Source organism: Hypanus sabinus, chromosome 23, assembly GCF_030144855.1.
Source record: "Hypanus sabinus isolate sHypSab1 chromosome 23, sHypSab1.hap1, whole genome shotgun sequence".
NCBI classification, from domain to species: domain Eukaryota; kingdom Metazoa; phylum Chordata; class Chondrichthyes; order Myliobatiformes; family Dasyatidae; genus Hypanus; species Hypanus sabinus.
The window spans coordinates 7,676,604-7,692,242 of record NC_082728.1 but is presented as its reverse complement, the minus strand read 5'-3'; the positions used below and the strand labels follow the sequence as shown (position 1 = coordinate 7,692,242).

The following is a 15,639-nucleotide window of genomic DNA, read 5'->3' as shown; positions in this document are numbered from 1 at the left end:
TACTTGGCTGAATTATCACGTTGAAATTCATCTGACATTCTTTAAATACAACCTAATTTAATTCAAAAGAAAACAAAATAATTTTGTGGTGATTGGAATGATTGCATAAATACCTGTGAGTTGGTACTAGTGTAGTTTTTGTGTTGGTTTACGTAGTTCAGTGTTGTTTTTGTATTGTTCATGTAGCACCACGGTCCTGAAAAATGTCATCTTGTTTTTAATGTGTATTGTATCAGCAGTTATGGTTGAAATGACAATAAAAAGTGGCTTGACTTGAGTGGCTTTGAACTGATGGGCAAATCCTAGCAACATAGTTTTTAACAATACTGTAAATCATTAGTCAATGTAGCCTGATTAAAATTCTGTACAGTGATATAAGGCTTCTTTTTTACAGTATAATCCCAAAATATATTTAAAGAAGCAGCCTCATTGTCAGTGTTCTTTTCAAAATTCAGCCATTACAAAAGAGAAGTTCTCTTTTTAAAATTCTCTATTGTTTGTTATTAAATTGAACTAAAATAATCATGACTTTTAGGAAGATATAGGAATGGGTATTGTATCTGATACATAAGGAGATATAACAAGCAACTACTTTGCTTCTTAAGTTTACAGACTGAGACCGAAGACTGAGTGACCACCTCCTGTCTCCACCCCCTCCTTCGTCTTTTCCCTCTATCTCCAATCAATAATCATATCAATCATTTTGCAGGGACTGCCTTTTGAAATAATCTTGAAATGTTAAATAACCAATAGATTTCACACACCTGATCAACCTTGAACTTTATTTCCAATTTTAAACCATCACAAAAATGTCCATATTTTAGCATTTAACTTACATGCATGTTCTTTGCTTCCCTCCGACCTCTGATTAATTAAATATTTGTATTCAAGCTGGTTAAGCAAACTCACTTAATAAAAATTTTGGTCCACAAGATTACTTTAAACTGAGTAGGATAGTGCTTAACTATATTAGGCATTATAAATTAACTATTTGCATCATTCATCTAAAATATTTGTTTGTAACATCAATCAGTGCTGGTTTTCAATATTAATGTTTTGACTAACAATGGGCTGAATGTATATGTACATTGACTGTATCTCATAATTTAAGAGTCAACCATGTGACTGACTTGTGAAATGGGAAAAATAGTGTAGAGAAATGTAACAAGGATATGATTTTTTAAAAACTTGACATTTTCAATTTAAATTTTATTTCTAAAAGGAGCAATTTTTCAACTTGGAAATGACAAACACTACTTAGACCAATTACCAAACATACGTGCTTTCAAAATTTAGGCCTTGTTACATGCAACACCTATCGACAGCATGCTAATTGTATTCTGACGTGCAATTTGCAAAGGCAGAATATTGAATAACTAAATTAAGATTTCCAAAATCAAGGCAAAAATATTCACAACTGGCTCTCATTTCAAAAATTAATTAAGATGCCCAAATGGACTTACTATCACTCTTTAAGAATTAGCATTTACCATTTAAGCTTAAGGAAAATGACAAGTTTGATTTAAAAAAAAGAGTTAAGCCAGGCATGTGAACCAAACAATGTATCTTTTTTTTATATATATGTACTTGCTTTAAAAAGTTGATCTACATCAGTAGTAAGAAGCAACTTAAGAAAATGACTTTGTGTCTTGGTGTGGTATACACTCAGAACCCTGCACTTAGTGCCATGAAAGGGGCCCCGAGCAAGAAATGTCATATCATTTTCCTGAATGGCATGTGCGAGTGATGGCTGTTACTTCTGTGATTCAGTTTATTATATGTAACATATCTGACAAAAATTGAAATCTTGACAAATGTGGTAATATGGTGTGCCCCCTTTACATATTGAATGATGGTATAGCAAAACATCATTGATTGTTTGTCGGAAATAACTATCAGTCATTCTATTCAATAAATTGTAATGTAATATGAACTAGACAACTGATTTTCTTATTTTTATTGTTTCATATACAATCAGAATGGTCATCTGTTCTGAATATTTGAATTGTGCACTAGATTAAGTTGTACCTTAAAAAAGGGAATGTGTTAAACTGAGTATTTCACGAGAAAATCTGTTTAACATCCTTTCTTACTTTGGATGAAAGATCTCGAGAACTTGTTGAAATGCGAAAATAACTTGATCATTTTGTTTTATTCTTTTCAATTAATTCTGTCCTCAACAAAGCTTTATTGTTCATTTATCCAGAAGGAAATAAATTGTACATATTAGTGCAAGTTGTAGAATGAGAATTTCATAATATTTTTGATTTACTTGAACATATTTCAACCATTATATTTTGGAGAAACAAATCTGTTTCCCATTTGTTCTTTGATGAAAAGGCTATAGAACCAACCTAAAATTGGGAAGACAAAGGGAAAAGAACTGGTCCCTTGGGGGCCAAATGTATATTGCAATTTGTACCTCAACATCTTTTTTTAAAAAAAATGCTAAAATTCAGCAGAGGAGAATGACTTACTAAAAATCAGTTCACAATTATATTAGACAATTTAAAGTTGGACTTCAAAATTTTGTCAGTAAATCTTAATAAAGTATATTAATGTTTTCTCTAAAAGTTAAAAGTGCATGTTCCTTAACCTTTTCTGAACATTATTAATCTTGTAAAGTTAATGGTCGATTGATTATAGTCATTTTAAACAAAGGGTTTCTTGCTGTATTTGCTTGTCCTCTTCATATAACATTGGTTAAACTGGGATGAATGAAATCTTGGTTTACAAATGAGAATCCTTCAAACTCTGCCTGGTCAATATTAGCAATGACCAACTGGTCAGGTGGTGTCAACACTGGCTGGCCTCTTGTGAAAAACTTGTCGAAGTTTTCAGCACTTCTGCCACACTGTAGAGGGAGAGAGAGAGAGAGAGAGAAAGATATATTAGGGTATTTGTTGAGAGAAGATAAGCAACTACTTGTTGAAAGTTCAGTAGTAGTAAACTTTTATCTAACGTAAATTAACACCTGATCTTAGGAAATAGTGAATGACAAAATTGATATTTTATGTGAGCCAATGGCTGAAATAATACTAATTCTAGATTTTCAGTATGAATATTAGTGCAGTCATTAGTTGCTCCAACAATGCTGTTTTATGAACTTCACAGCTGGCTAATCAGAGCACAGGATATACAAACAATACAGTGAATCCAAATGACTTAAGCAATGATACAGGCCATGAAGCAGATTATAGAGAATTACTGAAATAGTTTTCAGTATGTAATGTTATGAAGGTACCACAGCTCTGAGGGGCCGAAGGAGCGGGAGCAGCCCCCTCCTTCCGGAGAATCCCAAGATCACTATTAATTCGGGTCTCGGAAGTGAGAGACAATGCAACGGTTCTGGCCATTGTTCTTAGAGGCGCCTGTGTGACGTGCATGTCCCGGCTACGTGACAGCTACCATGGACATGGACACCCTCGGGCAATGTGGGGGTGGAGATTGCATCACCCTACTTTGATGGACATCTACAACTCTGCAAGTAAAGATAAAAGCGGACTGCAGGAGGTGGTACCCCAGTGACGCACCAGAAGAACTCACTCGCTCAATGCTCCCGTGAGAGCTGGAAGCCACTCAACGCCACGTGCGCTCCTAACTCCTTTGGCCTAGGGAGCGGGTGGCTGATAATACCGAGAAGGACTTCGAACTAACAACGGGGAAAACAACGCTCCCCTGATTTAACGGAGTGGCTTCATAAAGACCCGGGCAAGTTTTCTCTTCGTTTTCACCGATCCCTCTAAAACACGTGAAACCCAGCGATTCCCTGAAAGGCTAAAGTCTGCAGACTTCTGAATGACTTTTTATATTTACAATGGACAAAAATATTATCCCCTAGACAACAGTCGAGATTACTTCTTAATGATGATTATTACTATACCCGCGCTTTAGATTGAATATTGGTGACGTGCATTATCTGAATGTTTGTATTAACCTTACTTTTGTGCCCCTTTATAAATAAAAATGTTTGAAAATAGTGACATCAGACTTCAACGGACCTCTCTATCTTTGCTGGTAAGTTATCCAGTTACGGGATACGTAACAGTAAGTCTTTTTGTCTCCTCCCTACACCCCATCAGAAACTTTTGCCCAGATGGTACAATTGTCAAATAAGATGACTGTCAGTACTTTTTTCAGTAATGCATTAGACCTACTTGACAATTTATTCCATACTTTCTGATTAGTTAGATGTACTGAATACATTGAACTGACCAAGTTAAAGCAAATTGAAGCATATTTCTCAGTGCAGTGTTGCCTTTTAATTATTGAAGACCTGATAATGGAACTTTTAGAAAGAGACACTGAATTTTATAATGTTGCACTTTAAAATTTTTGCTAATACATCTCCAATGTAGAACTTAGATTTCCTGCCATAATACTGCCCAAGGCTTTCCTGTTGGGAGGTAATCTTTGACAAGCATAGGAGTTCTCTTGCTATGTATAAGTAGATATGCTCTTCTGAATGCAGTAAATAACTGGTTTGTTTCTTTGGCCAAATGGCAACAAGCTCCACATCAGATTGCTATGGGGTGAATAATTAAATATAATCGATAATCCAAATAGCCAGACTAATCTGTGCGTAAGATGAGCATCCTCCAATTTTAATTACCCCAATCCTCATATTTGCAGTGTGATTTTTATTTGATCAGCAGCACTACCCATTTCAGTTACTCCATGTAGCTGCAGTGGTCTTATAGCTACTGTGTAAAGAAATAACTCATTCTTTATCTTCTCTGTTAACGACTTATATTTCTGCCTCAGTTTTAGACGTACTTGCAGATGTTGAGAGCATCCTTGCACCTATTGTAAAAGCTATCATCTTTCTTTCCAGTCACTTTCCAGAGACAAAAAGCCCCAGCTTACTCAATTTTATAATTCAAGAAGAACCTATCAGATCTATTTATCAAGTCTTTATACAACTGGCACATCCATTATTGCATTAAAGGGTAGGAATTATAGTTTATTGCAAGTGGGATGTGGTTAATGTGTAGACTGTAATATTTTGAAGGTCATCATGCAATTTGGTAGGATATTGACCTAGTTTTTGCAATTTCATGACAGCAAATTTGCTGTTATTACATTGTGATATGAAACGGTCAACACATTTGGCGTAAATGTACAAATTCAAAAGTTGCTGTTAAGTTTCACCAGAGCAATCTTATAAATTTTATTGTTTCCAAGTGCTTGAGATGTTAAGAGGTTGCAAGTCTTCTGTTATTATCCATGAAAAGAGCCTTCCAAAAGTAGTGAACTGCACAGCTGGTTGGTGCTATAATAATATCCTGGAGATAGCCTGAGGTGAACAATGGCCTGCTGTGGTAAAAACCTGTTTTGTGCAGAAAGGCAAAAGGAAGGCATTTTTGTGATTTATCTCTTAATCTGTTTGTAGTTCATTCAACACACTTCAATGAAAAAGTACAGTGAAAAGGAAATGGCAGTACGAAGTGGATAAATTTGGTGTGTTTTGCAGTTGGTTCATAGTTGAGGGAAAGAAATTACAATAGGTAGACACACCTTTTCATTTAAATAGTGTTATCTTTTTTTAAAGTGAAACCTTTATCAAACTGAGAGAAGATTGCAAATAGAGAAATAATTTTGGTTTTATGCTACAGCATGTGATAATATTAGCTGCCGTAATAGATTAATCAGTATCAAAATCCTCACAGTGCAGCTCTAATGTCTTTTCAGTTTTTATCCAAAATTATTTTTAGATTTTTACTATTTCATTGAAATATGGTATGTCAAGAGGAAATTAAAATGTTTTATTACACTTGGCAACCACAGTGCAAGATAAGAAAAAGGATTGGTTTCTCAAATTTAGAAACGAGTCACTGGAAAAGCCTATGGTTTGTGCACTGAGTGATAATGTTAAATTTAGTGGTGTGATCTCTTGTCTGCTTGGATTTGCGTTGACATTATTTAATTTATGAGAATTTTTGACAAGAGAAAGAAATGTTCTTCCCTGGATATTTGCTACCTTGCTCAGTTGTTCCTATTGGCAAGCATCATTACTGGGTGAAGATGTTTTCTGAAGTCTGAGTTGCTGAAGGAGCACAGCACAGACCTAGAAATGCCAGTGTGTTATCTTCAAAGTCTAAAGTCTGAAATTGTGGTATAGCTTTGTGTGCAATATGTCAGTACTAAACAACCATAGACAATCGGAACAACATGTGTGTCCAGCTCACTTTTATGCAGGGACTTCAGAGGACAGTCGCAAGTACTTTGACAACAGTCCTTGGGTCAGCGTGTTACAGTAAAATCACGCATTTACTTAATCGTTGTGTTGTTCTAAATGTATACTCATCTAATTCTTGTACTTCATCTGCTATAAGGAACAATTAAAGTAGCATTTAATAAAGACTTTGTAGTCTAAAAGCAAGAATTACTCAGGAAATCATACAGGCAAATTTGCCTCAGTCAGGGAAATTTTGAGCCAATTGGCAGTGGCTTGAAAGCTATCACGGACTTGTCAAGGTTAATTTATGTCTAAATAAATTAGTTGGATTTATGGAGAAGTTGATAAGAAATGTGGGTTAGATTATGGATGTGCAGAATGCATTTGGTAATTTTCAACATAAAAAGACAAAGTGTTTGGAGGGTGGATACAGTTGTGAGAATAGAAGGATGCACCTACCCCTTGAAGAGGGCCCCACTCCAGACCATCAGAAAACCGACTCTAACATCTTCACTGAGCTCATCAACTCTAAAGAACTCACATCCACTTCCACCAAACTTACACAGTGCTGCTCACTTTTACCTTCTGCCCAAGATTCACAAACCTGACTGTTCAGGCAGGTCCACTATGTTTTCCTGCTCCTGCCCCACTGAACTCTGTGCGCATACCCCAGCTCCATTATATCCCCCTTGGTTCAGTCCATTCCCACCTACCTCTGCGACACTTCTCATGCTCTCAATTTCCTCACTAGCTGTCAATTCCCTAAGCCCTGACTGTCTGATTTTCATCATGGATGTCCAGCCCCTATAGACTTCTATCCCCCATTAGGAAGGCCTTAAAGCTCTCTGCTCCTTTCTGAATAGCAGAACCAACTGGTTCTCCTCCAGCACCATCAGGTAAAACTGGTCCTCACCCTCAACAATTTTTCCTTTGTCTCCTCCTGCTTTCTCCAGACTCTAGGGGTAGCCTTGGGCAGCCACATTGGCCCAGCTATAACTGCTTCTTTGTTGGCTGTGTAGAAAGTCCATGCTTCATGCCTTTCCTGGTAATAGACAATCCCTCATTTTTAAGTGATGACTCAGTTGTAAATTCACCCACAGGAGAAGATACTATTTTCATATCTATCCTGTCAAGACCCTTCAGAAACCAAGACCCTTTTCACTTTCCTAAACTTCAGCTAAGTTTAGCCTGTTCAAACTTTCTTCATAAGTCAATCCATACTCCAGATGTGGTTTCACCCATAGCTTATAAAGCTAAAAAGAATCTCCTTAATTTGTTCTCAATTCCCTTAGCAATGAACAATAACATTGTTATCTTTCTTAAATAATTTCTGCATCCGCATGTTAGTTGTTTGTGAATCATGCATATACCACTCAACTTAGATAACGTTGATTTTTGTTTTCCCACATTATGCTCTACTTGCCAGATTGTTCTCAACTCAGTTAGCCTATCTATATATTCCTTTGTCTTCTCCTTGCCCCCTTCACAAGTTACTTTACCCCTCTGTTTTTGTACCATTGCAACTTTCAGCATTTCATTTAAATCATTTAGCATCTGTCAAGCAGGAGAGACCCATTTATGTCTACTGATTTTTCTCATTAGCCAGGCAGTCTTCTATCCACATCTTTCACATCATGAGTTCCTGTTTTCATAATAACCCTTGATAGTCCCTTCTTATCAAATACCTTCCTGAATAGTATATCTGTTGTATTTTTTATTATCCACAACATATATTATGTTTCCAAAAAATTCCAATAAGTGGATCAAACATGATTTCTCTTTCACAAAACTATGTTGATTCTGGCTGATTACCTTGAATTTTCCTTAGTGCAAAGCCACTACAGGCACCCCTGGTTATTTGGGAAATGAAAATTTGCACTTGGGAAATTAATAATTCAGCAAAAAAGGACAGAATAAAATTTATTCTTGCACAATTTATGTGGAAATAAAGTGAACAAAATGTACATTTTTTTTCACTTGCTTTTCTTGGCGCAATTGTAGATGATGCAGCTTTATGTAACAGAAACTCACAGATCATTTTCTAGGAATGCAAACCCCTGCACAGTTATTGTACTATCCACAGTAATCGGATCTTACCTTCTCCCTCTGACAGATGTTGAAGCTAACTGGCCTGGTGTTTCCTGTTTTAGGCTCTCTCTTCCCCCCCCCCCCCCACCTTTCAGAATAAAGCAGTTACATTTGCTATTTAGAAATTTAATGAAACCTTAGGGGAATCTAGGGAAATGCAGAAATTTAAAATCTATGTATGAATTGCATTATACACCCAAACTTTTAAAACTTTAGGCTAATGCTTAGTCAGGCCTGCCATGTCCATCACTTGCAGGGAGATTTGTAATTTTCCTGAAAATTTTTCTTCCATTTCCTAATTGTTATCTATTTCTGGGCTGTTATATGTATTTTGTTAGAGAATACCAATGTAAAAGACTTATTCATCTATCATCCCTTTGTTTTTCAATAATACTCCAAATTAACTTTTATAAATCAATTTTTAAAATATCTATAGAAACTCCTGCCATCTTTTAAAATAAATCTAAATGTATTGTACTCTACTTTTTTCCTTTTTATTACTATTTGACTCATTGTTTTTATTTTTATATTTTCTCCAATATTGTAACCACTCCATCCATCTTTGCACACAGAAGGTCCTCCCATTTGCTGTCGTCATGTCTGATACCATAATTTGTTGGCCATTAGGCTCACCTTAAAATTGAATCAAGAAATTTCAACCCTTAATATTAATATTTAATAGAATGAGTTTTTGTTAATACAAGTAAAGCTAAATGATAAAGTTAACAAAATAGTTATATTTTATATATATTCTTTCCAACAAAAATAAATGTGCCAATTCAGCGCAAAGTTGGCCAATTTTGAAATGGTTAGCTGCAACAGTTCACTGCACATCATATTTAAATTAGTATTATAGCAAAGCAGTAGCATGAGTGCATGGTAAAATTCAAACACCTTCAATTAGCATGAAATTTGTTAATTCACCCACATGTAATTTTCTTTGGGTTTTAAAAAAAAGTTAAAATTGGAACTACTTCATGAAGATATGTTTGTTGTTATCACATATCAAATTTGGTATTGATCCAGACACGACCAGTTATGTAAAAATCTTCAATTTGTACACATTTTTCCTACTGCATTACATGGTCTTCTAAGACTGCAGGAAGTTCAAATGAAAGGTTATTGATATAATATGTTAACTCCATCCCTTCATAGATGTTGTTTGATGTGCTGAATACTTCCAGCGGTTTCAGTTTAATTTCAGCGTTTCTGCTTTTATAATATTTATCTTTGACATAGGCAGTGAATCTGCTTCTCTTCTGCACCACTCCATTTGACTGCTGTCAGATGCCTGAGTTGACTAACTACACGCCTTCCTGTGGGACAGTGCTTTACCCCCATGCACGTTGACAAAAGAATGTAGATTGAAGGTGTAATTGTGCTTGCAAACCTTTTGCCTATCAATTCTATTAGAGTATCATGCACACACCAATGAATTGCAGCAAATCTCTTTATTCTGTAATTTGAGCATAAATGTTCATTTATGGATTTATAGAGTTATACAGCATGGAAACAGACCTTTTGGCAATTTTGAAAAGGTCACTCCATTCTATAGTTTTAAAGAATTTTAATCTATTTTCAAAAGATAACTTGTTCTGAACTTTGAGAGTCTAGCAAATATGAGCTGGTTTGCTTCTGTTAAAGTCTCTTTCATTTTTCCTATGACATCATATTAGGGGGAAAGGGAAGGTAATGACTGCATAGTAATACTAAAGGAAATAAGTTGTGGGTATCGGGTTATGATTTTGTTGTTGAGATAAGGGTTTTTTTTTAAATATTAGGAACGACAGAAGATAACATGTGACTTAATCCTCTGGAAATGGAAAGTAAAGAAGGGTTAGTGTTACAGCACCTTTGGTGCAAGTTGAAATGCTTTGTTTCATTTACATTGTGGGAAATCTTAAAATACTTTTCTTCATAGTGTACTTGGAGGGAGATTAAAGGATTCAGAAAAGGATAAAGCTTGTGATTCTTTAGAATTAAAATACTTAGTCCTGTTCCCTGAGTACACATATTTATTGCAATTTGAACACAAGCACACACACAAACATGCTATAGTATAAACCCAGAGCTCAAATTCTGCTAAACATTAGAATGGAGAAACCAAAGCCGCACACACAATTGTTTTGTGATCTGAAACAAGATCACATTGTTGCCAAAACACTGTAACCACTCTGAAAGAGTTAATGAAACAAAACCTTTGCAGTGCTTCTTAAAGGAAAAGAGATAGAACTTACACTTGTGAAATCTGCCTTGTATGTGGCACTCTGTAAAATGAAAACTAATTTATGATCTTTAAAAAAAAATTACTATGGACACATAGCAGCTTTGTTTTGTTAAATTGTTGACTGCTCATTAATTACTAATTGTCTTGCATACACAATGATTACAATTGGAAAGTGTTCTTACACCCCCAAGTTAATTTAGAGATACTACAAGAAATAATACAGGGAACCAGATTGGAAGCCCAGATTGTTTTGAAATGTCTTCACGTGGGGTTCAGTATCTTCTTTCAGTGATTGGTGAGGAAGTAGAACCCTTTCCTCCTAGGTAGATAATTCAGGATTTGCACCCCAATCCAGAGATTTGAATATAAGCTTTACAGTTTAATACTTCTGCACTGTTGGAAATTCTGCTTTTGGATAAGAAATTAAACAAAGTTCCTGTCTTAGGTGGAGGTCAAAAAAAGGGAACTATTTCATGGAGGTCCTGGTTAATATTTGATCTGTTAACCATTATCTATTTGGACAGTCTGCTGCTGCCTCTAAATTGTGATACCTGCCCTACCCCACCCTGATCATAATCCTGTATACCAGGGTGTAGTCTTGGCACTGTGGTGAGGAGTAGTTCATTGTAGGCGCTATCTCGGTGCACTGAGCCTGCTGTACTCAATAATGTACATCTTACTGATGATTAAAGCCCTGATTCTGACCTTGACATTCTCAAACATTTCAACTGACATTTCAGGTGAGTGGTCTTTCACCAGATGAAAAGTCATCAACCTGAAATGTTAATAACACTTCTTTCTCCACAAATTATGCCAAACCTGCTGAGCATTTTCAATATTTTCTGTTTGTTTTGCCTTTCGCTTTTGTTGGAATACCTGGGCATGTCCCAGTATAAAAGTGGATATTAGAATTTGCCCCTTATCTGGCCTTTATTAATATCTCATTTACAGAAGATGGCTACCATATTTAATACTACAGCGCTTTAAAAAATTACTTTACTGGATATACTAAGCCCAAGCATGGAAGACAATGTAAATGCAAGGCCTTTCCCTTCTGAACCCTGTATACCATGGGACCCTAATGCCAGTTCCCTTTGTTGCCAGTCAGACTATCACTAGAACTGCTGCAGATGAGAAATAGTGCAAATATATATTTGGCATCAATCTGTGTGACTCACTGTATCAATATGCCAAAATATTTACTTCTCTCAACAGTCTGCTGTTCTGTGACCTTGGAACGTATCAGTCAAACACTCCTTCATATTGATTTATACATAAATAATATTTTCAGTCTTCATATCATATTCACAGATACATAATTTCTAGCAGAGGTCAATAAATAACAATCAGGAGATTGAAGTCTGGCTTGCATTAGTGTAGCCCAGATCAAATGTGGGACATCTCTGTTGTTAGATTACATTGTTTTAGTCATATAATTTATTAGAATGCTTAATGTATTAATATTAATACTTGTAATTGTTGTTCCATAAGAATATTTTCTACCGCTTTATTTTACATTATAGTATCTTTCAAATCAGGTCACATTTTCCCATTTTTAACATGATTCTTGATTTTAAAAACTTATCTCGCCTCTTTATGTTAATGTTTGAAGCCCTAAGATGTACAATGCTAATCAAAAAGAAAGTTCCAGAGAATGAAACTCTTTCACAGAATGATCAGATGAAGTTGGTAGTGGATTACAGATAACACTTTCTCTTACTTTTTGTTGAATCCTTAAATCCTGGCATTTAACCTGCATTACACCAATAGCCTATGTTTTAATGTATTTAAATTACTATCAGATTTTTGAGAATGAAAGGGCATAATAGCTATTTGTGCAATCCATTCCTGTTTCATATAATGGAATATGTTATATCCAGTAAAGCAAGCAATATTTAAATTAATAAATATCACTATCCTGTTACTCTGACGTACTGATGGTGTATTATCTGGCTTATTGGGGCCCCTTTTCTCTGTGTACCTTTTAAACCCACCAGGTTCTCTGGAATATTTATTATTCCATTTTGTAGAATCATAAAAAGTAACAGAAGTGTATAGCATGTGAAATAGACAACAGAAATTCTGTTAGTCCTCTAACATTAGTCCTTAGAGTTCCAAATTACTATAGTTGATTCTGGAGTTGATACCGCTGAATGCTAGCATTGAACCTGGGTTATGGGAACTGTTGACCAGCCACTGGGATTGATCCCCGCTTAACACCACTGATCATTAGCTTCCAATCTCAAAAACATAACTCTGTGATCACCTTCTGTCCTCCCATTACTAAACAAATTTCGGTTCAGATTTGCCAAATTCCCCAGCAGCCTATCCCCTGCACAAAACATAATCTGTACACACATCATGTTTTGACAGCTGGCCATACCACACTGACTTGTATTCAACTTGCTGTTGGTTTTTAGAGAGATTCAAGGATAAATTTACATAGCTTCTTTCAATTTTATCTCTACACATTTCAACACTAGTTACTGAATACATTCTTCTACCATTTTGTTCGCTTTGTGAAATATCTGTGTATTATCAAAAAATATTGGCTGTTGCATTATAATATTGCAAGGCTATGGAGCTATGTGTGAGATTGGACACTGGAAGGTAAATGAAGGCTTTTTGTTATTTCATATTTATAGTACTGTGCTAAAGTCTTACATACATATATAGCTAGTGTGCCTCAGAAATTTGCTCAGTACTGTAATAATTTCATGCATTGCACATTACTGCTGCCAAAAATAAACCAAATTTCATGACACATGCAAGTGATGAGAGACCTGATTCTGATATGAGACTCTATTGTGGACTGAGAGTGGGAAGGGGTCAGGGAGAGGGGAATCATTGTTGTGAAAGGGGGGAAGGGAGTGGGAAGCTCCAGAGTGACATTCTGTAAGCAATAAAACAATTGCTTGGAATGAAATGACTTTGCCTGGTGTAGTATGGTGGTCACTCAGAGTTATTGATGATGCATCACCTGGTGTCTCAGGGCTGGGTGTGTCTGCACCCATGCCACCCTCCCCCCTTTCACTGCTGCCGGCACTCCCTTCCTGCCACCGGTCCTGCACCCCTCCTGTGGCACTCCAATGCTCGCTATTCCCAACATCCTTTGCTCCTGTTTACATGCTGACAAATACAGTGTTGTGCACCCTAGTTGTATATGTATATGTGGCTAAGACTTTTGCAGAGTATGTGTCACCTACTGATCTTTCAGTAAAATGACAAGATCTATATGTGTTCCTTGGTCACTACTAATGCCACTACTTTCTTAGATGAGGCAGTTGATCTGCTGTTTTGTTTCTATTTACCTCTTGGCAGGAGAGTGCAGTTTTTACCTTAACTTATGCCACAGTAATCTGTACCAGCTCAGCAATCCCACTATCTACTCTTTCTTTATGTGGCATTGCAAGGTGTAGTGCAACAAACTTGAAAATGAACGTTCTTCTCTTGTAGACTATAAATGTAAAGAAATGGCACAACGGTAGGTTCTCTTGGAAATTGAATCATCAACGTTTTGTTGAAACCTGAGCAAAAGAGCATACAGCTTCTGTGGATGCTATCCTACAATCCACATTTTTAAACTGGTAGAAGAATAGTTTTCCACTGCAGAATTAATCTGAAAACAGTTTAAGACATTAACTTGAGCTGCTTTTCAGTGAGCTTAGCTTGTTTTATTCCTTTAACTGATTTTTTTTCAAGTGCCAATAATATTCACCACAACATTTGTCACACTCTAGATGCACATATGATTATCAGTCCTGCACACAATGTGATTCAGTGATCAGCAAAATTTCATGCTTGCTTATTCCTCTGGTTTTGCTCAACACTGGAAGATTTAAAAAAAAATGACTGGACAGATAAGGTTCAATCACTGAGAAAACCTCACACTGGAAATACAGGCTTAAAACTTCACACTTCAAATAGTAACCAATTCATTGTTTAATTTCCTAATGCTATCAGCCCATCTATTTCATAAAGTGTGCTGTAAATTGGAACTCAGCAGTTACTATAGGTGCACACAACGTAGACCAATGGTATTTGTACTTTGGCGCACTCACCACTTTTGGTTTGAATGGAGGCTGTATCTCCCTTTGTTCCAGTTTCTCCCAGTCAATTCTTCGGAAGAAAGCATGATCCCGAATGTCCCTTTCTCCCTCAGGTCCACATCCAAGACGTTTTGCTGGATGCTTAGTCATCAACTGGCAAAGGAAAATATTAAAAGCAACTTTGAGATTACAACATCATATGTCTTACACTTAAGAGCGACTTTGAGTAGTGAGAGTTGTTTCTTGGAATCAAACGGTTCAAAAATAAAGCCACAAGCCCCACTTAAATGGAAATTTCTATTGCTACTATTTTGTAAAACATTTAGTAAAAACCACTTTTATAAAGTGTGTCATATTATCCTTGCCTTTATTGTGAAAATACTACACAGTTGGAAGAAATTTTCTAGTTTTCGTTACTTTTTTGATGGTTCAACAATAGCAGAAATAACTGCATGTGTTATTTTCCAGCAGTTCGTTAACTGTAAGATATAGAACATATAAATAAATGTGTTTGCAAATTCAGCATGTACAGTGGATTCTGGTTAATTGGGACACATTGGGACCAGTACATTTTGGCCCAATTAAGTGACTGCCCCAATTAGCTGAAGTTTCATGGAAATAGTTAAAAAGGTATATTTTTTAAAAAAAGACAAATTACCATTTAACTGAGTAACAAATTATGTATTTAAATGAAATACAAATTAATTAGAGCACTACCAATACTACTGCAATACTATGAAACTATTAGTTCCTAATAGTTATTGACAGAGGAGTTCATCCAGTGTATACTGCCATGTTCTTTTGATTGACTGTAAATGAACAAAATCAGAGCAGATACCTAATGTAGATAGGTGTGATGTCTTGGCAAGGCTCTGAATTTTTAAAAGTCAAAACAAAAAAAACCCAAAATGATAAAAAAAATCACTGCTTTTTGAATTCGTGTCCATCAGCCCAAATCGATAACATAATGCACACATGTGCAACTGGCTTTATTCAAAAACTGTTCACTCTCAGCATGGTGTAGTACCTAATGACCACTGAAGTACACATGACTGATGCTAGTTAGAAACTGTTTGGCAACAGTACAGTGTCCCAAA

The 15,639-nt window shown here is 35.9% G+C and overlaps 1 protein-coding gene across 1 annotated transcript in view; it reads right to left on the bottom strand.

Annotated features, from left to right (window-relative positions):
* Nucleotides 1–763: 763 nt before the first annotated feature.
* LOC132379924 (protein kinase C alpha type) overlaps nucleotides 764–15,639 on the bottom strand; it is a 350,679-nt gene continuing 335,803 nt past the window's right edge. The window contains exons 16-17 of the mRNA XM_059948280.1: nucleotides 14,555–14,695; nucleotides 764–2,854 (exon numbers count right to left, since the gene is read on the bottom strand). Of these exons, the coding sequence (XP_059804263.1) occupies nucleotides 2,690–2,854; nucleotides 14,555–14,695 (306 nt within the window). The 3' untranslated portion in view covers nucleotides 764–2,689. The remainder of the gene's footprint in view (nucleotides 2,855–14,554; nucleotides 14,696–15,639) is intronic.